General features: G+C 43.2%; 1 protein-coding gene across 1 annotated transcript in view; it reads right to left on the bottom strand.

Annotated features, from left to right (window-relative positions):
* EFNB1 (ephrin B1) overlaps positions 1-17,159 on the bottom strand; it is a 38,998-nt gene extending 21,839 nt beyond the window's left edge. The window contains exon 1 of the mRNA XM_072124450.1: positions 16,760-17,159. Within this exon, the coding sequence (XP_071980551.1) occupies positions 16,760-16,866 (107 nt within the window). The 5' untranslated portion in view covers positions 16,867-17,159. The remainder of the gene's footprint in view (positions 1-16,759) is intronic.
* Between the last annotated feature and the right edge of the window lie 9,958 nt (positions 17,160-27,117).

Here is a 27,117-nt window from a genome sequence, read left to right as displayed (position 1 = left end):
AAGAAGATTTAGTAGGAGACAATAGGTCAGCCGAGCTCTGAGAAACAATATCTTCCCTTGACCCGAATGAAAGAGGCAGCAATAAAGCCATGACCTCCAATATAAAAACATCAATAGTGAAACGATTCCCAGTAGAAGAGTGTCCACTCCCACTCCATTCCCATTATATCTCTTCAGTAGGTTGGAGACACCAGCCTGGTTAAGTGTAAAGCAATGAACTCCACGGCCCTTGTAAAACCAACCCTCATGGGAATATCTATTCAAGATTAACAAGAAAAAAAACACATTTACTTTAGTCAATAAAAAATATAAAAAACCACAATAGCGACCATACCCCAATGCTCCACTAGTGGGCACTTCAGATTTTCGTACATTTATATATAGTAGCAGTTCTCCAGATTTTCGTACATTTATATATAGTAGCAGTTCTCCAGCTTCCTCTTACATGATGGGACTGAAGGTTATTTGGGTGTGATAGTAGTCCTCCATCATTGATATGATATTATTACATCCATGTATATTACATGAAGGACAGGGATTCTGGAGATGGAAATATTAGTAAAATTGTTACACACACACACACACACCAAATACCATTTCTACTAGGATAAAAGGAAGGAAGGGCAACAATGATGACACAAGGAATGAAGGAACTGTAGGAACATGCCAAAAACGTAAGTGTGTGGTAAATGAAGAGAACCTGGAACGCAACTCCATCTTTATTCACTGCAGAACCCGTCTGAATAGGGGGTTTAAGGATAGGCGTCACACCCATCCTGTGGAAAGGATAGCCTTTTAATATAAAAGACACAAATGTATGTTTGACTCATCGATGGGACTAAAAAAGGCACTATATCTATTCACATTGAGAGTAATTCTACTCCCCAGGTAAGAGTGTTGAATTTAGGAACCTTTCCCACCTCCGTTTCTTCAGAATTTCCTAAAAGGCAATTTCCATAAAGTTGAACTTTATTTCTTTAGACCAAACAACCCAACTAAAAGTTGACAACTCAAGTCTGCCAACACATCTACTTGAGAGGGATACATGTATAGACATGCACAGATGTAGGCAATGTGAATAAACAACCATTTCTCTGCTGCTCAATCCTTCCCGTTTTGCTCCAGTCCCGGAGCAATGACATCACACAGTCACATGATCACTGGAGCCAATAATAGTGGTGATTAATCAATGTAAGCATGTGACCACCAAGACCAGCAGTAGCCAAGTGAGCGCCTAGTGCTGGCACCAGAGTGAATATTTTTATGATGCCCCCTACATTGCTGCATTTAAAAAAAAAATCCTAGACCCTTTGAAGCAACACTTGGCTTCTTACTAAAGGCAACCTCCACAAATATCATGGCTAAGCATTTCGGGTGACTTCTTTGCAGCCATTGTAAGAGAAAAAACCAAGCGTTACCAATCCAATTACTGTCCATCTATTGTACAATGGAGAGGCTTCTTCATCTGTGGACATCAGGGACACGGCTGACTGATGGACTACTCTTGTATGGGACGTACACATGTGTAGAGCCATCTTTTCTCCCCTAAAATTACATAAGCAAGGAAACAAAAAGCCCAAGCATGATGCCTCCCCTGCTGCGGGTAGAGAAAGAAACCTACAACAATGAAGCTCGCGCAGTTCAATGTGTGATCAGAAACCTTTGGAAAGCCGGAGTTTGTAACCTTAGCCCTAATCTTCCAGCAGTCGTATATAGTATATTTAAGCTCAAGACCAAAGAGTCCAAGGAGCAAAGTGTCAACATGCACAGAGCAGGCGAAAAAGGGAAGAGGTTGCTGGTAAAGGGCGACAGGTGCCACATCTCAAAAGTCGATATGTGCGCAACCCGACTGGACTCCCAACCTTAGTGACAGACAGTTCATGAAACCTGGTGTTTTGTTGTTCAACATGCCCATAATTACACTAGGAAGCACATTTCTAAGCCTCAAGACAGGCAAAGGGTGTAAATAAGGAGTGACACCTGTTCATTAACCCTTTGTGCCAAGCACGCACCTGTCACGTAATGGGGGGGGGAGGAGGGAGGGACGGTGAGCAACAGCTGGGCTGGTTTTAATTTGCAGAAATATAATTGGTCATTTCCTCCACCGAGCAGCAAGAAGTATTCCCACAGTGTGAGCTAGGGCAGAGAATATGGGGAAGAAAAGGGTCTCCACCCAAATCAAAATGTATGCATTGGTATTTATTTGCGGAACCCTGAAAATCTTCCTTTCACCGAATCCATTCCACGCGTCGCCTTAAAAACGCAGAAATTTCCATGCACATTTTAAGTGCAAAATAAATTTTCTACAGTTTTAAACAAATCCTTTCAAAATTTCCTGCCGAAAAAAAAAAAAAATCATTCTGTAATTTTCTGATTCAGTGTCTGATCTACACATTTTCCATGATGGAAATCGTACAGCGATTCTACATGGGATAGTTGCAGATTGAAGAAATATCTGGAAATACCAGTCAGTAACAGTGAATGTAGACTCCCAACATCCGCATCAGATTTGCACTCTGAAGTCTGCACAATAATCCACACGATTCCATGCAGATTTCAATCCATACGGCTGCAGTCACACATTACAGACGCAAGTGCATTGGGATGGGCCTTGACCTGATTGAATATGGGTTTCCAGTGAAACACATGCGATTGGTTAAACGCACATGCACTCATGCCCACACCCGTGCGCCAGCATTGGGTTTCTAAAAGCCAACTCTAGCGGCATGTGTGACTGCACCCTCAAAGTCTCAGGTATTTGTGGAAAGTGAAGTCGTAAGTGGGATGTAGATGGTCAGACTTTGACCATCAAAATATAATGAACCCCACGGTGGACATACTAAAGCTAGAGTGGCCCTTTAAGACTAACAATCAGTACAAATCAATGGTCTTAAAAAGGACTAGACAGGAGCTGTAAAGCAAAGAAATGGAAGTGTCCCTACTTGGAGTGTTGACTGGTAGCAGACAGGCATGACCACCCGACTGAAAGGACCAGGTGAGCAAACAAGTGTTTTCATCATGTGCTAAAGACATGCTGGAATGAGCAAGACGCCTTACTACAGCTCTGACATCTGCTAGTCAGACAGATTTTCTACAAATCATACCAAATTTATGTCATACGTGCAATGACCTCTAGGACGCTGATCCCTGAACTTTTAGAACTGGCTGCCGTGAAGAGAACTTAACAATATGGAATCCATATAGGACCAAGTGACCAATAGATTTGGCCTCAGATCTGACCACGTTCTGCGTTTTTGGTCAAGGTACTGCATAAACCTGTAGGTCATCTGCAATTAAATTATGGCCATCAATGATGCTGAGGGTGCGGTTTACAAAATGCAACTGTCAACAAAACATGTGTCAAGACGTTAACTCACATGTTAACAATATGCTAACTGCCGAGTTTTGTAAACACAATTGTTAACAGCTGTTTAATTAGGCAAATCTCTCTCCAGCTTTTGCAATGTGTTTTAAATGCATGCGTCAAACGCGACGTGTGACCGCACCCTGAATGTTTGAGGATTGAGACAACCCCAAAATATATACAGAAATAAAAGGCACAAATAAGGCATAAAAACAATGCAGAAAGCTAGTTTACAAAAGTTGGAAAAGATTTTCAGCCTCTCCCAACATATTGGAGAGAAACAAAAAGTGAATGTGTTTTCCAGGCATCCAGGCTCTCCAATTTAGATCATTAACAGCGAATGTGCAGCCACAAGGGTCAACACTCCCCGCTCTACCCCAACAAACACATTCCACGCCTTTGATCCTTGAGATGGCTTGGGTTTCTAGGGAGACCGTGTCACTCAGCGATCCCCACCTGTGTCGACACAGGAGCAAGGCCCATTCCAGGGTCGGAGTTTAAAGGTTGATTTGGTAAAGATCTCATGAGGCCTGGCTCGTATTACAAGCACCAAAATGTCATACAAGACTAAGGCCTGTATTTTATGATAAGACGTTCACTAGGGAATTACAAAATCCTATTCTTGTCATTTATGTATTAGATGGAAACTAAACTTTTTCAACTGGCGTTTTTTTAGAGTGCATAGTAGTGATGCAAACCTACCCTGAAGGCCATACATCCCCAAGATGCTGCTTGATTGCATCATTAGGGTGATGCCACACATGGCGTGTTGAACCCGTTTTTTGGTCGGTTTTTAAGCAGTCCGTTTCCAGGGAAACGCATGCGATTGATAAGCCGATCGCATGTGTTTCTCTGGAAACGCATGTGCGTTCGGGCCGAGGACCACCCCCTGTGCGCTAGTGTCGCGTTAGGAACGGACGCCTAGGGGTACATGTGACCGCGGCCTTAGCGGTGGCCATGCCGACTGGAAGTTCCTTAGTTGACCCCAAGTCCGAAGAAGGCAAAGCGGGTTCCATGACTCCCTGGAACTTCTGGCAAAGCACCGGACGGAAAAACAGACATGTCCCAAGAACTGGGAACCAGAGCAGAGCAAGTACACAATGTTCTGCCACCACTGCTCCAATGGGGTTTTCTTAAATCCTTTTAGTTATAACATTACAGGGGTTATCAATAGGCAGTCATACACCCTCGTTACTCTAGTCATTATGGTATAGGACACTACCACACAGCCATTGTGTGCATATCAAGGGTGCAGTGTTTTAGCAGTAAGCCGCCTATGCCAAAAGGCACCACAGTTGTCAAATATAAAACTTGTGACAATTCAGAGTTGGCATTCCCGAAATTTGAAAATTTTACTCATGTGGAGAAATCAATGTAAATGTATTGAACCTTATGGCACAGGTAACCTAGGGCAATAATATACATACTGAATATAAGCTTTACAGAGATGAGTAGTTATGAGGAGTTTATCAGTGCAGGAAGAGGTCTGGAATATGAGGAGCCTAAAACTCAAGGCTGTGGCAAAGAATAGAAATCAACTACATGACAGATTTTACTGAGCAATTCCTGACTCATCTTAACCTTCCATCTAAATGGCGTATAAACATGAAAAATCCTGGATGATCTGAGATGAATAAGAAAGGACATTGTATTGTCCTGTGAATGCTCGACAGAGCAATTTAGAGGAGTTCACTTTGGGTGCTTCGTTACACGACTCCCCCTCTTTGTAGAAAAACCCCCTCAGCTGTTGAGAGTCAGGCAACGGCAAGCAGAGGAACAAAGAATTGAGGCAAAAGTGAGAAAGGCGAGGAGGCTCAGCAGGCTGGATTCCACACAGCAGCCCAGCTGGGATAGATTACCAGACACATAAAAGAAAGCCAAGAATGAATCCTGGGAAGACCAAGACACTCCCATGCCCAGAGGGAGACTTCCTTCATAACTGGACCACAGCTAGGCCAAGACTGTACCGAGAACAGCAGAACAATCTATTTAGTCAGTGCAAGAAAGAAAGCCTGTAAAGCTAATAAAACATACAATGAAAAGTAAACAGGACACAGACTTCATAAGAGTCTACAGCACAAGGTGAAGATCCTACACACATTGAGAAGACGTCACGTTGAGGCAACATCAAGCCTAACTCCACAAAAACTCGAAGATAAAAATAATAAAAACCAATTACGGATGTATTTTCTTTGTCAGAACCCTCTGATGTATTGTGGGCCAATGGTCATATGAAAATAAAGCAAAGCACTCTGGGTTTTGTAGTTAAAGACCACACCAGAAATCTCCCAGAAGACACAGATCTCCCTGCTCAGGCCAACCACGCAGAAAAGAAAACAAATTCCTGGCTTTGGTTATAGCTGCGCTAGATTCCAAGATTCCCAAGTCCCAACTCAACAGAGAATAATTGTTATAGGAGAAAAAGAAGTCAAAAGGGGTCATAAAAATAGGAAAAGGAGGACTGAAAAAAATTCAAAAATGAAAATGTGAGCAACGGGAGGGGAGAACATGGAGGGGGGTAATGAGTTTAACAGACAGCAAGCCCATTAGGGAACATGAAAAGAGTCTGTCTGTAACACCATCATAACATGCTGTCACTTCCCTGGATCATCTCCCAGGGCTGGATGTTACAACAAGACAAATGGATCCGAGAGGAGAAGTCTATAATAATGTGAGTACTGATGACTGTAGCTGAATGGACAGAAGGGAGCAACAAAAACGTGGCTCCCTCTAGTGGACGAAGCTCACGGCAGAGGTGCCTTTGTCATCACCATATTTCTGCATACATGCGAGAATGCTTATGTGACCCTGCTCTTATCTCGCTGTGATCTCATGTGCCCCCCCCCCTCGGCTTCCAGAGCATTTGTCAAGCACAGCCCTGACTTCATTAATATAATCATGGCCTGGACAGGTCACTGCCTCCCACAAGGTCAACACAGCCATCTCCAACCGCTGTGAACATTCCTACGATCTGCATTGTATCCCACTTCAAAGCAGAGTACATATGGACAAAAGAGATGGAAAAGTGCTGACCCTAGTGAAAGGCATCCTGATAGGGAGAGAAATGATGAAACCAATAATGCAAATAAATATCTACAGTTCAGTTTAACACACAAAAAAGAAAGGAGCAGATTTGTAATGTAAGCCGAGTGCGCTGCCTCCCTGGTCACTGCTGTGCAGGAGCAGACGCTTGTCTGGACAGCCCTCTGCTGGAGAAAGCACCGATAAACACAGCATATCCATTGTGAAGGAGCTGAACATATCCTCCGAGCTGGTACCGTGTACAGAACACGTCACCCCGGCCTACACCACACTCAGAGCCTTAATGGAGGTAATGAGCGCTCGCTTCTGACAGCACAGATTGCAAGGCGTTCGTGAGTGTGGCAGCGTTTAGCCCGGCCCGTCACAGATTATTCTGTCAAACCATAATTTATAAAGATGACAAGCAAGTACACGGAGGTTAAAGCGGTGCGAGGAGGGATGAAAGCAGGGCACAAGACTTTCACGTGGTGGTCTACAGATCAGGCCTAAAAATAACCGGATGAAGTGCCCAGGCTGACGAGCCGGCACTGGGAGAACTGTGACATTAGACACCAGTGTCTGGATGGATTGAGCAGGGTTTGTTGTGACACACTAAATATGTCAACATTCGGTAGCCCGGATTGCATGGCACGTCGTCTCAGATGGTACGTGTCATAGCACAAGTCCTGAGGTCCTAATTAATTACTTTTAATAAGGACAAAGCAGAGATCACATTACCAAAGGGAACATGATGCACATGGCCTGCTATGAACACTACTAAAGCCTGTATTTGCACACAGAGTAGGTCAGACCGCCATATTATAGCTGGAGATCACACCATCAATCACACTGACCATGTGTCAAGACGCAAATCAGATGTAGATCAAAGAATAAACATGGTCCTAGAACCTTAGAACAAAGGATCTAGGTACAGCCAGTATGTGGATTGTCCTCATGTCATCCAGCACATAAGTCAGAAGATGAAAGTCGTAATCGTTGGAAACCTGCCCATTGTTGTATGAGGAGAGTCTTCCCGTACGTTGACTCCCATCCTGTGTTATTACTTGAAACATAAGGGTGTCTTCATGTCACTTTTCCTGTCGTGTGTTAGCGTCCGTCTTTAGAATTTGGGGGACGCTTTAAGAATCCCATAGATTGTGGTGAAAAACAGGACAAAAAATACTGAGTGATCATGGGATTTTTATTCTGGACAATGAGGAATCTGCACAGAAACAATGGACGTGGGGATTAATAGTCAGTTCTGTGCTGTCACTAGGTGTTATACGGCGGCTGTCTCATAACCACATGTCACATCCTACCTATGCCATGAATCACAGCAATTAGAGAAAAATTATGAGCCAATAAATCAATTAAACCACACACAAAATGGAGAAGCTTAGTAATGGAAATTGGTGCGTTGGAATAATGGAAACAAGCTGAACACCTGTCATGGCTCATGGACAGCAGCAAATAACCGGAAGAGGAAACAAAGAAACGGGAGCACTTGCTCTAGGAGTGGAAGATATGCAAGACTTGGAAATAAGAGAAAAGTAGAGTGTGATTAATGCTCAGTAAGAAGTGTTACCGAGGCAGGGATCAGGCCATGGAGAAGATTTGTTATGGTTTTAAATACCTTTAATGGCTCCAAAACCCTTCTTTACAGAGGAAATTGTGCATATAGAGCGTACATAATCCACAATGAGGCAGAAGCCTTTAGGTGTCTTAGCATAATGTGAGATTATTGGTACGTATATATCTTAGAATATAATCTTAGCAAAGGCCCAAGAACAGTTTTTTTTCCTGTGTGTTATCCTTTACCGAAAAAAACCCACCCTTCTCAAACCAGTCACCACAAGGAAGACAACAGAAGATATTCACTTACAATAACCCAGACTATAAGGAAGCAAACCAGTAGACTAAGCCCATTTTCCACAATGGAACAGCGGGTGAGACTATGTTGACCAGACTTTATGGCCCAAACCAGAATCTACTGTACAAATAATAATAATTCCTTTATATAGCACGCACACAGATTACACAGTGCTGCACAGAGCTTGCCAAATCAGTTTCTGCCCCCATGGGGCTCACAATCTAAACAACCTACCAGTATGTTTTTTGAGTGTGGGAGGAAAATGGAGTACCAGGAGGAAACCCATACAAATTCTTTGCAGATGTTGACCTGGGTGGGACTGGAGTCCAGGACTCCAGCGCTGCAAGGCAGAAGTGCTAGCCACTCAGCCACCGTCCTGCCCTTAACCAACATACAGAGTTTAGTGTGACTGAGCAAGGTTTGGGCTACAAGCACAATAAAGGGGGCCTTAGGTTCATGCAGGAACCATATCAAGAGTCCATTGCAAAACTGCTAGATACAACTTTGGTGCAGTCCAAATCAACTAATTTTTTGAGTGACGTCCATAAACTACACAACTGCAGGTCATCACAGCTTTACTTCCTAACGTACTACAGATGGATCATCATGTTGCATCAATGGCACAAGTCAATCTATTTCTATATTGGGTATATACCGTATACCCTCATATGGTATAAAGTATATACGGGAGCTCTGGTCTAACAACTTGGGACATGCAGGGACAAGTATCCAAACACTTAATTCTACTTCAGCATTGTGGAGCAGAGAATGATAATCTTGCACTCATATAGGTCTATATGGATGTTTCCATCATAAAATTAAGTAGACAAATCCACACAGACCTGCAGATCCCAGACAACGTCCTGTGTGCACACACAACCAGCAGAAACTATTTTGTTTTCAATGTAAATAATTGCGAGATGTGGGGTGAAGATTAAGAGGTCATTTTCAGCTCCGATCATCAGATCAATTTCCACTTTCAAGCAGGGGATTTTCTCAGACATCTGCAGAGTCTTGGGAAGGATTAAACCCAGGAGCTGTAGAGTACAAGGAATATCCCATGACCGTTCTTGTACCATTACAACACTGACCTTAATTTAAGAAACATGCAACGTATTAAAAGTAACCCCCAGAACCTTGTGCCAGCCAGCTGCTGATGGACTACTTACTCGAGGAGTTATACGGGTCCGCAAAAATACCTGCCCCTCCACTGAATTATCCTTCCAGAAAATACATGTACTGCAGAAATGTGCCTAGCGAAATAATTCAATACTCTCAACTCTTGCTTTTAGTTCTCGAGATGCACCTCTAGGGGGCACTACTCTTATCCAGATGGCAGAAGTCATCTCCTGGACACCAATATTGGGCCCCATATGGTTACAACTGTAAGTGGTTAGTAGGAGGCCTATATACAATTCATTCCTCCCCACAGATGTCTTACCACACACGACAGAGGAACGAGAGACCATCCCAAAACCTGCAAGAGTGGGGTAGACTAAAATGCAGTAAAGTATTCATCAATACAGTATTTTTCGGACTATAAGGCGCACCATCAATAAATGCCTGCTGAAACGTCTAGGTTCATATATAAGGCGCACCTGATTATAAAGATTAATGACCAGCAGGTGGCAGACCTGTGCACAGTTAAAGGCAGTTATTGTCTAAGTATGGTTCATATATAAGGTGCACTGGTCTATAAGGCGCACCTTTGATTTCTGAGAGTCCGAAAAATATGGTACTTTAATGGTACCAAAATAGATTGTCACATGGTCAACTTTTTCAAAATTGTTATCGGGAAGGACATTCATACCTAGCCCAGTGTGAACAACGGTGAAGGACAGTAAGAGTTAACATGTATCAAGCTTAGCGCGTGCTCAACCATCAACCTACTTCTTTCTAAAATGACGTGACATTTTTATAATTACACCAAACGGAAAAGTGCCCCAATTACACAAGGAGAGAAAAAGGTGATTGGTGAATGAAAGTTGTGAAGTTTTAACAATGACATTGTATGAAGTACAGATAAAGTTATTATAAGAAGCTCTGGACCAAAAGCCATCTGATCTGTAACCTAGAATCGACTCAGAACCTTGTTACAGCCCAACACTGACGTCAAGCCAACGCAGCGCTACGACGCAACCAGAGATTGTTCTAGAAATTCCCAGGTATCAGACAGAAGCAATTATCTTCAGATGGGTGTATAGAAAAGCCGCTGTTCAGGACAAGTTCCTCAGCATTAATTAAATGGCTTTTATTGACAGCGAGGAAGAAATCTGCGGTGCCTGGCTGTACACGTAGTCAGAGCAAAAGCACAGAAATCAGACAAACGGCCATTTGGCTCCTTCTTCAGCAAAGGGATTAACTGTACAATCCCTAACCAGGGATAGATGATGAGGTTTTAACAGGATTACCAAAGACAGCACATCATCTACAACCAAATTACCATGAACAATCAGGGGCATTTTAGGAGAACAGATCAGCGTCCTGCTATGGGATCATTACTGCAGACATGCCATCATTTACTGCAACCCAATGCATCCTACAGTTCCCCCAACATGTAGAACGGCAGAGGAGATGCTGAGGTCTTATCATCCGCATAGAATGTAAGCTCTTGGGGCAGGACCCTCATTCCTATTCTTTCATCTGACTATATCTCAGTATATACACTATCTGTACAACACAACTGTATATAATAATTATTATACATTGCATTACTAAGGCCTGCTCTCACCGTCTGTGTCCGGCAGGAGTAGTAGTCTGTGCACAAGAATCCTATAGCTGGGATTAGAAGCCTTACACATAGTCAACTAGCAGTAATGTTACAAGCCGATTATTAAACATGCCTTCGAGATTATCCCCATATTCAGGTTTAGCTTTATAAGGACGGATTTGGGACTTAGAAAAAGTTTTCAAATAATTGATACAAAGTTATTCACCTCTCTCTACGATATAGGGAACGTAAGCAGTGCAGGGCGCTAAAGTGGGAGCTATTTAAAAACTTTTCTTTTACATATGAAAACATTTTGGTAAAATTGTAATACTAACATGCAAGTCCATGAGATAAACCAACGCTCCACATACAAAGCTGATTATTTTCTATGATAAGGTCGCCTCTCTGTATTTCTACATACTACAAAGACCAACCGAGCCGCTCTATTTTGGTTCATCGGAAAAAAACATGAAGGGTATCTGAGGGCAAAGCCAATTCCATTCATGTGTTTAATATTTCTGACAAATACTGTATTGCAAGGCAGCTCCAGTCCCTCCGGCAAGGCGGATGAACAAATGCACTTAAAGTGTTGGGTTCTTGAACAAAGGGCGCGTTTTAACCCCATCAGAGCCACAGTGTCACCGTCCTGTACACTCTTCAGGAAAGTTCATTATCTGCTGTGGTGCAGCCTTGCCGAGTCCCAAGACTAATTAACACGTTTACAAGTCGCTGCTTTGTTTTATTGTTTTCTTTCTTGGCAGAAGCTCCGTCTTCCTAATGGATTTTCCAAATGGCACTTAGGGCTTCTAGGCAGCGCTACGGCAAGTCAGGTGAGGAAGCCCCAGCAGGGGCATTACAACGACATGCTGCTTACTACCAGTTCTTCTAGAATGGCTATTCACAATGTATGAATCATCCATACTGCACAATACAAAAGACTTTACATGAGATGTACCCGCTCTGCTCATACCTCCAAGAGCATGGGCACAGCACCCGCTAGCTCAGCTCAGTTTTGCACAGGGATAGGGTTAACTACTATGTAAAGAGCAAGGAGTAAGTTTGTTGAAGATTAGGAATCCAGATACATTGATTTTAATTTGTAAATTATTCCTGATAAGAGAGTTTTCAAGGAATTAAAAACAGGATTCCAGGGGCTGGGGAAGGCAATGTTTGGACATGCTCTCTGGCAGCTGATAAGGGCTGTGGGTTTCCCAAAGATAAATGGCTGCTTAAATGCTACTATGACATTAGGTTAACAAGGGTGAAACCTTCTCAAACAAGGATCTCCCAGAGGAAAGGAAATCATTTACTCTTAAAACGCGGCCGGCATATGCAGAAGAAGTGCTAGCGCATACAGAAAGTGGCTTCTACGAGACGAAAATCAAGAATATATATAGCGGGGAAACACACCGTGAGCTGCCATTTACACAGAAAGGGTTAACAAAGAAGAACCCCCCAAACCAAAAGAGTCATTTGCTTGTACGTAATGTCTGGTCCAGACACACACTGACATTCCTAAGAGCGGTGCCCACATAAGAGCCAATTACTTACGCTCCACTGGAAGTTCACATACAAAGCAGCCTGAAAAATGGCTACCATGGCACGGTAAAAGGGAGGCTTTTAGGGGACTTTAATGCAGTTTAGTGAACAAGATTAAGCCGTGAAGCAATGAGGAACCCTATAAAAACAGTATTGAATACATAATGGTACCACGCGGTGCATTGCGGGGCACGTAGACAAACTTCTCAGCGCTCCGGGGTAATTTATACAGGCAGGGGCAGCTCTTTACTTCACTTTTTGCTGGGCCAAAATTTCTCTGAATAGAAGGTGCTTCACAAATTTAGATTTCAGCAAGTGATCCTGTCCCCCTGGCACAGAGGAGAGAATACCCAATGGAAATAAGAGGCGAAAGACGAGCACCAAATAGTGCACAGTGCCAGCAGTATAATTACTTACTCAGCAGAGCAGAAAGTAAAACAGATAGAACCAGGGAGAGGGGAGAGAGGGAAATACTTAAAATAATAGAAGGAGGAGGCCTCGGCCTATTAACTATTAATGGCACAGCAGTCTTTAAAGGGAATGGCTAGAACAGCAATTCCCTAAGTTTATACACTTATTTCTGTTAACCTAAAAGGCACAAGTGCCCCCTTAGGAAGCCAGTGGAGCGTTCCCACACCGAGCGTCTGCTTGGCAGAACCTGTCACATCATCTTATTGAAGGCAGCACCACAGGAGGTGGGCACATCATGCCCCGAGGTGCCTTATTGCATTTCGTCTACTGAGACAAGTGAGAATTGTACCTGTAAGAAGAACATGCTGAATATGAATGTGCCAGTCCTGGAGGGCAGCCGATTTCATTGCTATGCAAAGCGTTTAGAGAAACAGACTCCACTATATAAACCTGTGCAGTAATGGATGAGGGAAGAAGTCATGGGGGGAGGGCTGGATTGTTACTGCTGCAAATGAGCGCTCGTTAGGAGAAGCAGCGAGTCTTGTCGCAATTCTTTGGCCAACGCAGCAGCGTAATTACCAAACGACCATTGTCTTATTTACCACAAGTGGAACAAAAGCAGCCGAAATGTCACCGTTTCCTAGAGCCACATGCTACACATCAAGCCCTGCTTACAGCGGTTATACAATTACTGAAGACAACAGGGAGGAGGGGGTTAACGCGCCACGCCTAAAGTTTTGGAAAAAAAAAAAAAACACAGGATACAGAAGATCTGAAAATAAAGTATATTTCTTCTCTAACTGCACAACCACACATTACAGCTCCCAGACAAGCAGCCATTTCTATTCCAGCTCCAAAATATAAGCAACAGAAAGCTAAACTAATAAGTACAAGGGTTACTAAGAAAGGGCAGGCAGTCCCCTAATTAAGGACAACCGACTTACAGACAGCCCATAGTTACAGACTGACCCCTCTGAAATCTGGTGAAGCTTACTATAGTCCCAGATTGCAATAATCAGCTGTAAGGTGTATGTAATGAAGCTTTATTGATGGTCCTTGGTCCAATTATAGCAAAAAATGTTTAAACTCCAAATGTCACTGGGGCCAACTTTTTTTTTGTCTAGATCTACAATTATTAAATATACAGTTTCGACTTACATACAAATTCAACTTAAGAACAAACCTCCGGACCCTATCTTGTACGTGACCCGGGGACTGCCTGTACATAGATTTGAAAAACATTCTGACGGGTAAAAAGTTATAAAGGGAGTTTTCCTTATGCTACACAAAACAAAAAAGCTGCCTGGTTTTATGTAAGCGGAGGTAAAAGAAACAGATAAAAATCATAAATAATAATTTACGTGACCAGTGACTACACTGTATATTACATAAATAACCTCCACAATAAATTACGATTTTTTTCTTCCTATGAATTCTGAACATAGTCAGATCTCAGAGTGATTGGGGTGAGAGGCCCCCTCTTTCCTAAGGACCCCAGTTAGGTTTAATGAATCTTCATTGTACATACATAGCAATATAAACTCGCGGATGCATGATTTCACTGCGCCATTGTTCTCACTATATGTAAACAAGTCTAAAAAGCAGAAACCTGATAACATTTTTTTTCTTTTAGTAATTTGGCCAAGATATGTCAGTTTTATGTGGGTTTAGCCGTGTTGTCTTCCCTGGTGGTAGAGTTTATGGAGGGCACAGGCCAGCAAAGAATCAGCACAAAGTGGACACCTAAACTTGGCAGGGAGTTAACACGTGTCAAAACGCTGTCGATGATGGAATTAAGCGGAGCACAGTCCGGCCTTGACGCCTCGCAGCTGTGCTCTGGGTGCACCCGTTCTGGCAACAAACAATACAGAATATTTTCTAAAGTTCTGAAACATATAAGTTACTGCACAAACACCACACAAGAGCTGGTGACATGTACAGAGCAGCGGCCTAGCCTCCTGCCCATGAGATCATGCCACAGACAAGTCCCAGCCTGACCAATTCCCATTGTCATCTACAGCCAGAATCCTAGGCATGTGAGGGGTGCATTACATTACCTCTCATGCAAATACCGAACCAACCAGAAGAAAAAAAATTAAACATATGACACTTTCTGTCCCCTGATAGAGACAACGTCCTCCATAAAATTCTAATAAATTAGCAGTCCTAAATCTTCAGGTTTCTTCATAAAAGTCTCTTCCATGGAGCTCAGTTATAGGGGGATTATACAGAACACTAAAAATGGCACTTAAAAGTCATGGTAGAAACGTAATATCGTGGAGGAACATTGCTACATTTGTGGTGGGATTGTACGTCAGATGTCTGCCAACCTGGCTGTGTGCTCCCAACTACACAACTTCTCTTTATGACCAAGGAGTCGGAAACTAAAAAAGCAGGAGCTCCATGAGCGACCACCACAGGCTACCGTGACACCACGGCACCCATACCGCTGGATAGAGCTCCCTCTGGCAGCACACAGGTTCATTCTCATGCCCCCGACTATTTACAAAGACCCTTTTCAAGGAGAAACTCCGTGCCGCACCCTGCACACTTATTACACAGTGCAGCCTCACATCAAGACCCAAAAGTATTATACAAATATTACACACACTGAAAACTTATACTAAAACACAAAGCAGAACCATCAGTGGAGGAAGTTCTCACATATCTACAAGTACTCCATGACTGGGATATAAAATATATGATGACTACACAAACCTAATACAAGACGAGGAACCAGAAGAAGAAATCGCCAATAAGTTCAATGTCACATTATCAGAGACACGGAAGGAGACCAGAAGAGACCACTGCCACATTGTGAAGGTCAATACAACGGAGAAGTATCCAGATCACATCACCCCAGGGTTCAGGCCTGCCTGGATCTCCACGAGTTTAACCCTAACGAAAAATACAAGATAAAACTACAGAAAGCCGTGGTGGAGCTCCTTATCATGAAAGGTGCGGAATACAACAGAAACAGATCTGTGCATTGTGTGCAGTGTATTTTCTACAGCCCTTTGTCTACAACTAGAAAAACAAGTCCAGAAAACACTGGCGAAATGATGGATCTGTGTGAGATCTGGATTCTAGAGCGGAGGTTGTGTGGAGAGGTATGAAGTGATAGTTGGAGAACATGAAGAACAAGCCTCTTGACATAAAGGAGGAAGGATGATCTTATCTGCTTGTCTTCCAGTAAACCCATCACTAGCTCATTGCTATTACAAAGACCCCCTTACATGGTGCGACCATAGTAGATGTGATGAGGAGAAACTCAGCAGGTCCCACACCAGCTACACTCAGCATCTCCCCGACCTCCTGATGTAAAGCACAGTCCACCATGGCCGATCCTGGTCCAGAAGATAGACATCTATAGCTCCAGGAGGACACAAAGACTCTGCTGATACCAGGCGTTGTGCCACAGCCAGCCCAGCCATCAGACATGTACTAGGAGCTTCAGCACCAAAATGCTTAACCCTTCTCCAATAAAAACCGCAGAAACTTCTCCGAAAGTTTCATTATCCTTGATGATACTGGGGCCTGGGATAGGAGGTGAAGCACAGAACCTTATATCTAGGTCCAAGGAATTTTCCCCTTTACTGCCAACTGTGCCCAGATGTAATAACACTCATATCTATCTAGTGGCAAGTAACTGAAGGGCACACACAGCCCTCCATACACGTATACATGTAGCACATGTGCAGGACACCTGTATATTATTACACAGTATACAACGCTGAAACAAGTGGCAATAAATCAGAGTAGAGCCGCAGGTAAGTGAGCTGTATAGAGCGCAGTGCACACAGTGCGGCAGCCCTCCTAGCACACGCTACAGCACGAGCCTTACCGCGGGTTCTGCGAGTTCCAGGTGACCGGCTCCAGGATCTTGCCGAGCAGCGCAGACACCCGGCACAGGGCGAGCAGGAGCCCGAGCAGCCGCCGCAGACCCTCCATCGCAGCTCCCGTGCCAGTCCCGGATTATCCGAACTTTTCCCCGTCCAATGTGTGAACCCGCCCTAAGCTCCGTCAGGTATCCAGACGTCCCATCCCCCGGTGCCGGAGCGATGACTTGTAATCCCCTAGTCCCGGGGCTGCTCACGGCTCCATGCCGGTAATCTCCAGCTCAGTGCACAGTCCCCAGCGCCGCCGCGTCACCTGCACACACTCCTGCGCTGACGGATAAGGGGCCACGATGTTCACTCCTGCAGCCGCCCGGCTCAGACTGAGGCACTGGGTACCCGCCGCTCGCATCACCCCCGCCCCTGGGGGTGTGGCCTCCATAGTCCCTGCCTCAACCAATGACAGGAATCTAATGAGGCTCCCCGGCCAGACCCCCGACACCCCCCTGGTCTAGTCAGAGGCGTGGCCGGCGCAAAGACACGCCCCTTAAAGTAGCAGAGCGCAGAGAGAGCTGGAGAGCGGGATCACTGAGCCGCACTTCACCGCACAACAATGTCCGTCATCCGGGCTCTCAGTACTGTGCTCTCCAGCTAATTACACACAATGAGGGCCCAGTGCCAGTGGTCTCTATGGGGGCTGCTGCATTGTGCCTGTGTGCAAGGCCTCTTCAAAATGGGGCAGAACGAAAATGTAAAACTTAGTAACGTCCACCTGTGAAAAAACACCACATAAATATATATATATATATATATATACATATATATATACACATACATATACATACATATATACATATACTACTACTACATAAATATGTGCTGCAAAATGTTACCAGGGAGAAAACTGAATAGTCCACAAAACCAGATACGACTACATATATATATATATACAGCAACAATGGAGAAAGCTCAATAAATGGTCCACAATTCACACAGCTATAAATATATATAGTAACAATGTCGCCTGTTGTCACAGAAAATGGTGCAGAATAAAGAGAAAAATATAATTAAGGAAACTAAATAAACGGCGCAGAGTACACTGAGCTAGAAATATATATTTATATGTATGAAAAATGTCACAGAAAATGGTGCAGAATACAGAGGAAAAATTATCATTCACCTGTAAGAAAACTGAATAAATGGTCCACACAAAACAATAACTATATATGTATTTACTGCAAAAATGTTGCCTGTTATCAGAGAATATGGAGCACTAGACGCTGTAGCGCCATCCTGTACCCTCATGCATCCAGCACAATATGGCTGCACGGCCCAGGCCAGAGGGGGTGATTTATGGCCTGGGGAAGGGCTGTCCCGCTTTCTTGTTTATGAAGTAGTCTCTTTTCACTGACACTACATTATTTCAGCCATTTTCCCCCTCACAGAGGTCCCAGTGTGCAGAAGACAATGGCCAGGTCATCTCCTGACTTGTGCACATTGTCCCCTCCCCTCCGTCGCTCTCCTTTCTGCTTCTTGCACAATGAGAAAGCTCTTTTCAGCTCTGTGTAAACTTGTTAGTTTAGCTTCTTGTTATTCTACACCCTAAATAGGCAACCGGTGATCTCTCTCATGTGTCCTCTCACCTTTCAGTTCCCAGGAAACCAGAATTCTCACATTTTCTTACAAGCACCCGGTGACTGCGTCTTCCTTGTATGGCGCTTAGGACGTGTTCTGAGGAGTCCAGGCACTTTTCTGCTGTTATTCACACTTCTTGGGTCACTGATCACTCATTACTGCTTACTTTAAAAAAAATCATTAGTCTTAAAAAAACATGACGTCATATAAGAAAATTTATAAATTCTGCTGCAACACGTAATAAATATACTTTTTTCAGTTTAGTAACTGTGACCCATTATTCTTCTGCTCGCAGTTTATCGCCGGTGACACGTGGCTATGATCGGTCTGTGAAGAAAATGTCCATCACATGCATCATAGTGATCAGCAAAGATACAGTTCAGCGCAGGGAACTCCTTGTATCCAGCCACTGCACATTTGGGTTTTTCCCAGCCCGACTACCATTGTGCGGCACCGGCGGTAGAATTGAATTTAATCAGCAGTTTATATGTCATTTCCATAGAGGAAGTACAGTAGATCAATAAGTGGGGTACAAATTGGGTTTTGCATTAGAGCCATAGGAAGGAAATGAACAATGTCTGATAGCCCCTAATCCTATAATATGACCCAGTGACCTCTCAGTTGGAGACGTTTCTGAACCCTAAATTTCTTCAGCTCCTGAAATGGACTGGATTTTCGATCTCTGTTGGAGTGTGCAGCAACACGTCTGACACAAGGTGAGGTCTGAGTTTCGCTGGTTAATAATGACAAGTTTATGGGCTTATTAAAGGCTTCCTTTATTTTTAGGTCATATTAGGGGGATTAAAAGATGCCCGCCTGACTGTTTTATGTCTCTGATTTATAAGCTGAAATCCAGGTGCCTGAAGTTGCCTCAGATTTTGTTTGTGTGGTTTTGTTTGAGGGAAAGTATTTTTATTACAAACAGACGTCTTTACCGCCATTCTACCCTGTCCAGAAAACCTTGGACTATTCCACCTGAATGTATCACGTTTGGCATTTACTCCTTAAATTATAATAAAACAAATTCAGATGAAGTAGAAGGAAAGTCAATCATGTGGCAATCATTATAGCTACTGGAGACGGTCACCCAGCTTTTCTAGAGCCCTGAAAAGAAATGCTGCCCAGCTTTTATCTACTTTCTACCTCCATAACTTTGCATATTGGAAAAGCTGAGCGTCAACTCTTACTAATGCTTTTTATCCAAGACCTGCAGGACCCTCTTTTAGGGATCAGGGTCCATCAGGATCTTTTTGTACTCATCACAGTGTTGAGCCTACACACCAAGCCTATATAAAAGTGATCGGAACTTTATACATGTCTGTTACACTATGTACTGTTACCTGCTATGTACTAAGGATGGAAATGCAGTATATAAGCAGCGTGACCCCTCCGATTAGCACCCTATTACACAGCATTGTCTGTCATTAGGTGACAATGACTCTTATCATTAATACAATTTACAGCTCCTTATTTTAGGCCACTACGGTACTAAAACTGTAATCCAAGTCATTTAGAAAAGCAAAGAAACCTGTAATTTTTTTTTTTTTTTGCTTTAAGTAATTGAAAACAATTTGTGCCCTAAAGGAGGTGACAACTACCTACGCACAGTTCTCCACGGCACAAAACAGACCTAAATATTTGGGTTCAAATGACAGTAAATGATACGTGAGAGTTGTAGTGTTTATTTGTCATTGTGGGGGCAGGAAAGAAGACAATACATGGAAGGTGTCCCCCCCTGAGAGGTCGCTAATGCACTGGGCTCTCCTGCAGAGGCATGGTAGGAATGGAAGAAAGTGCTAAGAAGTCTGAATAAACAGATTAGCAGGCCAGTGTCAATTGTGAAGACACCTCAGGCAATGGCTGCAGGCACTGACCATGACAGGCAATGCAGGCGCTGATTGAAGGGACTCCCTTCTGTTACTTATCTGATTTACAAGCTATCTTTCCTTAGTGCTTCTAGATAAGGATCTATGCAGTCATTGTGAGGTGTTAAGGCGACAGCTCAATAAAAGGACAGTTTTTGTAGGTAATATACGGATTAAGTCTTTTGATTGTTGGCCCCATGGAGGTAGATTACAGGGCAATGATGAAGAGCCAAACAATGGCAAACAACTATTCTTTGTGTGTATTCACTAGACAGGCTTATAAAATCTGAGCTCTTGTCCTATCGCTTTTTTGTAGCCGTTTCATCTGAATTTGCCTGCTATATCCCTATTCAGATATATGGACCTTATTTTTAGCTGCAGAATGTTTTCACAGTAAGGATGAATTCACACAAACCCGATTTTGTTAGCGAAATTTCTGTGTCTATTCATCAGTTGCAATATCTGAATAGTGTGAATTTACTCCTAAGAGTAACAAGAAGTAACTAGTTTACAACACTTATATACACTTTCCTCCTGTGGATCCGTTTTGCACCCAGTGCCTGGGAGTAAAAATATGGTATTATACAACACATTAAAGTATTGCTCCCCTGTTGACACTATGCAATTACTTAATAAGCAATTGTCTAATAATTGTCATTGTCAACAATGAACTTACAGGCATCTTTCAAGATTCTATATATAAACCCTCAGTGTAAATATCTATAGCTATCATTGTTGAATTATTCACTCATTTACATTAGCAAATTATTGTTTTGAATATTTGTAACTGTTTAAACTGGAACGATATTCTCTCTGTAAACAGACCTCGAAACTACACCCACAACCTATATAGATTCTTTATTTATCCCAGCGTAGGGCATGTTTCCCATTACACCTACATAACTCAAATTTTCTGCATACATTAACATATAGGGCATTAAAACACACAGTGTGTATGATGGTATGTTGGTTTGAGGAAAAACTAGTTAAATCTAGTTTTAAATCTAAAAACATGTATTTCCAATAAAGTAACAATCCTGCGGCATCTTTTCTTAAGGAAATACATAGTGACGATACTTTGTTATTCCTCTGAGAAATATTTGGACTTTATGTTACCAGGTTTGGCTGTGTCCATTAACAAGCTGCCACTATCCACTTTGTAAGAACACATCTAGGAGGAATAACAGAGGAACAGCCAAAAGTTCTATGAGATTATGTTCCAGAATTATTTACTAAATTAAACAGGCTACTGCTGATTGTTCCATTACAGATAATTGAAACTAATGTTCAGGAATCAGAGACTACACCCAGCAGGGATAGTACTAGGCGCTGGGTGCATCAGGGACATAGGAGATCAGTGCTTTCTCATTTATTTGGGTGCTTTCCCATTAGTGGAGCAACAGCTCCACCTACTGGAAACCAGAAGAACTGCAGCAGACTCCAGCTTTGTATGAAATAACAGGACCGGAAATACCGCAGCGTCAGGTGGTGGAGAGAGGGCGAGGGTCGTGCTGCGGCTGCAGACCACTGATAATAATGCAGTCCATAGACCACTGATCCATATAAGGGAGGGTCTTTAGACCCCCATTCTCATTATCTATGGGGACTCCTCTGTAATGCAGTGGGGTAACTTGAAGCTGATGGGCCCTGGTGCGAAGTCTGTGCCAGGCCCCCCACTATAATGTATGGTTTATAGTACTAGTCTTCTCATATGGGAAAGTGACACCTTATGGGCCCCCTAACCCTCTTGGGTCCGGTTGCAACCGCACCCGCTGCACCCCCTCAAGTTGCGCCCCTGCTGTAATGAATAGTGACGAGGGATCTAAAAGTGGTTACACTGTTCTCCGCTCTCTGTTCACAACCCCTCCCTTCTTAGCACAGAAATTCCGTAGAATTAAACTGGCATGCTGGGACACCTCTCCTTTTTCAAAGATGGGACCCACATCTATCCAAATTGGCTGGATTCTTGTGTGGCCGTTGTGTTGCGTTTCGAAACGGACCACAAAGGCTACTCCTTCGAAGTAATGCGTTTGCATCGCAAAGACATTGTTACTTCAATAGGCGGTTTCATGAAGAGGCTTTGCATAACGCAATCGCCAAGTGACACATGTGAAATGTCCATAATGGATATTTCTCGTTGGACCCACCTGTAACTAGCAACTTTGCGGCAGCCTGACTTTCAATGTTGGGAGTGAATGGTTGCATCAGAATCAGTAGCAAATCAATTGATCCTCCGCTTCTACGTTCACCCACTTCAAAGAAAAAGGAAACGTGGTACCTTTCCGGTCTAGACGTTCAGTACTCACGGGGACAGTCCTTGACTCATACTCAATGTCCTCAATTTTCTATGCATGGAGCATAGGAGTCCTCTTATGAGGTTCGATGATGCGGCACAGCGTCTCTCCTAGAGATTTCGGAGGTAGCCCGTAGCCTCTGTGTTACTCCTAAGCCCCGGAAGAAGCCAGAGTTTTTATATATATAAGGCCTTTTTATCTTCTACTCTTGTGAGTATTTCCAATAAAATAGTTTTTAAGAAACTGGGAAAATACTGCACCATTGTTTTTGCCTTTTCTTCTTACCTCGAACAGCAACCAGGTGAAGGAGTGAGGAGAACGGAACGAAAAGTGGAGGAACAAGTTCCCTGGCGGGAGAAATTAGGAGTAACACAGAGGCTACGGGCTACCTCCGAAATCTCTAGGAGAGACGCCGTGCCGCAACATTGAACCTCATAAGAGGACTCCTATGCTCCATGCATAGAAAATTGAGGACATTGAGTATGAGTCAAGGACTGTCCCCGTGAGTACTGAACGTCTAGACCAGAAAGGTACCACGTTTCCTTTTTCTTTGAAGTGGGTGAACGTAGAAGCGGAGGATCAATTGATTTGTATCTTAACATAAGGTTTTTGGATCTTTTAACCTCTATCCTCCGTGCGCCGTTCCCCCTATCTATCTGCAAGCAAGGGTAACCATAGTGTTGTTGTTTATTGTATTACTAATAAGAATCAGTAGCAATAACGGACGTTACCTGCTGTTACTAAAAATCACCAATGTTCTCTGCTGGTGACATTGGAGAGACTCAACCATTCTGATTCTGACCCATGTGATATTGGGGGGCATTCATTAATAGCATCTTCATTAGTACGGCTGTGCACCATATGCTGCCGTATATACGTGCGGTATCCAGAACCAGTGGGAGTTGCATTGTGTCAGCCAGCCAATAGTCAGGCATTCATCATTTACCAGCCCACTGTATTTTATACGGATACGGTACAGATACAGTGCAATGCGTTGCCATAATACAGCCGTATATACAGAACAGAAAAGACTATACAGTCGTGTGCATGTGGCCAAATTGCGTGGTTTATCAGACTGGGATTTTAGATTGTGGCACAAGGTTTAATTAAATTGGTACACCAATGAAAAGTGTCTAAACTGACTCCACATTCATGATGGCGAATTCCAACTCTGTAGACCAGCTTTTTGTTGATCTAATTATGCGCCAAAATAGGTGGCAAAAAAGTGTCTGGCAACTAAATGTTCAGGAAAAATGTCAGGATTGAAAGGCTGTGCCAAAATTCCCTGCTCCCTGTTCTCTACATTATAACTGCACCAAAACATAATATAATAATGGCTACTTCATCATGGCTTCATTATGGATTTAAAGGGCAAGCACACTGTTGCTTGGCACTGGCCATTAAGAATCCCTTATAACCCAGCCTCTCTCTGCACACCCCGCCGGATCTTTGTGCCTCACAGCCTTAGAGAAAGCTTGTATGATGCCCTTTGCTTTTATTTCGAATTCCCGTTGTGACCCCGGTTCCGTCATTTACTCTGATGCTGTGCTGCCTGTCCTGACCTTCCACTACGTCCCCGACTCTGATCCAGTGCTGCCTGTCTCTACCTCCTCCCTGTCCCTGACCACGATCTTGCCTTACAATTCTGTACTACACCTTGGCCGCCACCGCGGACAAAGTCACACCTGTGGAGTGACCTGGTGGTACCACGCTGCAGCAAGTCCATCCCGCTTTGCAGGAGGCTCTGGTGAAAACCAGGTATTGCTCATAGTGTGTATACGTACGTATATCCATGGTAATTAACGTGTGGGTCCATAGGGTGTATACATGAGTGTTCCCATAGTGTGTAAATATGTTTATACACGTATCTGCCCACATCTTGTTCATAGTGTGTATGTATAATAATAATTCCTTTATTTATATAGTGCACAAAGATTACGCAGCACTATACAGATCTTGACAAATCAGTAATGTCTGTGTGACACTCTAGCTATGTAACAGTGGAGAATAGAAGTGTGGTAAGTACAAGCTCGGGTCACCATCACCTATGACATATTATTTTATGACCTCTTATGCTGTCTTTGCTCTCATTGTCACACGCCTGTGCTGGTAGCGCAGGGCCCCCTCAGGCGGAGGGAGGATTGGCTGCTGTGTGGGTGCGTGTCAGCATATCTGTTATCTGATTACAGTCACTGTCTGTGGATTCTGTGTGGTCTATATCTCTTCTCACCTGGCTGCCTCTCCCATTTCTGAGATTTCTCACCCCAAGCACTTTCCTCTTACGTTGCTTTCTCAATCCATCACAATCACTGAAATCTACTTTCTCTGGCCCATCTTCCATTATTGTTACTATTCAAACTTACACCAGAAAGTTGGTTCCAGCAGTCTTAAAGGAAATGTCTGACTTCAGAGAAATTTCTCTTCTGTGCTGCATATAACTTACTATTTACAGGTCCAACATTATGGCACCAGCAGCCTGATCATCGCTCTTCTTGCATTGTCGACTGTACAAGTGGCATATCACTGCTGAGACCACTCAGTCATGATCAGGCCATCACTGCTCATCAGTGATTATTATTTCAGACAACCCCTTTATTATTAATTTGGTGCTAAATACATACAGTAGGTACGGAAAGATCTCAGACCACTTTAAATGTTTGACTGTTTGTTTCATTGCAGTTGGTAAGAACTGAAAGGTTTTTTTGCTCATTAATGTACACTCTGCAACCCATCTTGACAGAAACCCCCCCAGAAATATAGATATTTTTGCTTATGTATTAAGCAAGAAAAACTGAAATATCACATGGTCATAAGTATTCAAACCCTTTGCTCCATATTGAGTAAAAGAATCTTTTGAGCTAGTACAGCCATGAGTCTTCTTGGGAATGATGCAACAAGTTTTTCACATCTGAATTTGGAGATCCTCTGACATTCTTCCTTGCAGATCCTCTCCCGTTCCTTCAGGTTGGATGGTTAATGTTGGTGGACAGACATTTCCAAGTCTCTCCAGAGATGCTCCATTGGATTTAGGTAAGTTCTCTGGCTGGGCCTGTCAGAAACGGTCACAGAGATGTTCTGAAGCCACTGCTTGGTTATTTTAACTGTGTGCTCAGGGGCATTGTCTTGTTGGAAGGTGACGTTTCTACCCTGAGGTCCAATGCACTCTGGAAGAGGTTTTCATCCCAGACATATCTGTACTTGGCCGCATTCATCTTTCCTTCAAGTGCAACCAGTCGTCCTGTCCCTGCATCTGAAAAACACCCCATAGCATGATGCTGCCACAACTGTGTTGCACTTTTTGGAATGTATTTGGCAGGTGAGGAGCAGTGCCTGGTTGTCTCCACATATATCACTTAGATTTAACACCAGAAAATTCAATCTTCATCTCATCAGACCAGAGAATCTTATTTCTCATACTCTGAGAGTCCTTCATGTGTTCTTTTGCAAACTATATGCAGCTTTCATATGCCTTGTACTGAGGAGAGGCTTCAGTCTGCACACTCTACCATAAAGCCCTGACTGGTGGAGGCTGCAGTGATACTTGACTTTGTGGAACTTTCTCCCATCTCCATACTGCATCTCTGGAGCTCAGCCACACTGATTTTGGGGTTTTTCTTTAACTCTCTCACCAAGGCTCTTCTCCCACAATTGCCTAGCCTGGCTCAACGGTAAGTTTGTGGATGAGTTGTGGTCATCCTAAACTTCTTCCATTTAAGAATTATGGAGGCAACTGTGCTCTCAGAAACCTTGAGTACTACTCTGACATGCACTGTGAACTATGAAGCCTTATATAGAGAAATGTGTGCCTTTCCTAATCGGGTTTAAGCATCTCAAGGAGGATCAGAAAGAATTGGAGCTTTTTGTAATTTCTCCAATATATATATTTTTTAATAAGTAGTAACTTTTACCAAAATATGTTATAAATTTATACATCATTATTCCATCACCTTTTTCCAGGTTCAACTACAGATGCAGAGGGTGCATGTACTTCTGTCCAAAGTGAAAGTCTCCTGCAGCTTCTTCTATATTCTGCCTTCAGCTGGCAGGCTGGAGGGGGGCACACTTTACACACCTATGTCTTCTGAACCCTTGCACCAATTCTGGTGTCATATTAAACAGGAGGGTCTCCCTTTAATATGAAACATGGAATGTGCCTGGATGGTTAACAGAACCAGAGATATCCATTCTTAAAATTACTATCAGGAATAGACGGCTGTACCTAAAAATCAATATTTTAGTACAGCATTAAGGGTGGATATCTCTGGTTCTGTAAAGCATCCATACACAATCCATACATCATATAAATCATAGGTGCCCGGGATATGCAGATATAGCCGTTTATAAACGTCCTTTCTGTACAGGGCATATACTGTAGTTGTATGGCAGTAATGAAGGGGTTAAAGCTACACATTACAAGCTTGCATGGTAATATCACCTTCAGAACTTGCTTCAGAGACCTTCTTTCGGTCAGATCTATTCTTGGACCTGTAACTCTGGATGCTTCTCTTTAGAAAATACTTTTTTGCTATCTTTAGGTAACATGTTATACAAGTCTTTAGCTAAATGTTCATG

The sequence above is a fragment of the Engystomops pustulosus genome, chromosome 9, assembly GCF_040894005.1.
Source record: "Engystomops pustulosus chromosome 9, aEngPut4.maternal, whole genome shotgun sequence".
Classification (NCBI taxonomy): Eukaryota; Metazoa; Chordata; class Amphibia; order Anura; family Leptodactylidae; genus Engystomops; species Engystomops pustulosus.
This window is presented reverse-complemented; position numbering and strand designations above follow the sequence as displayed.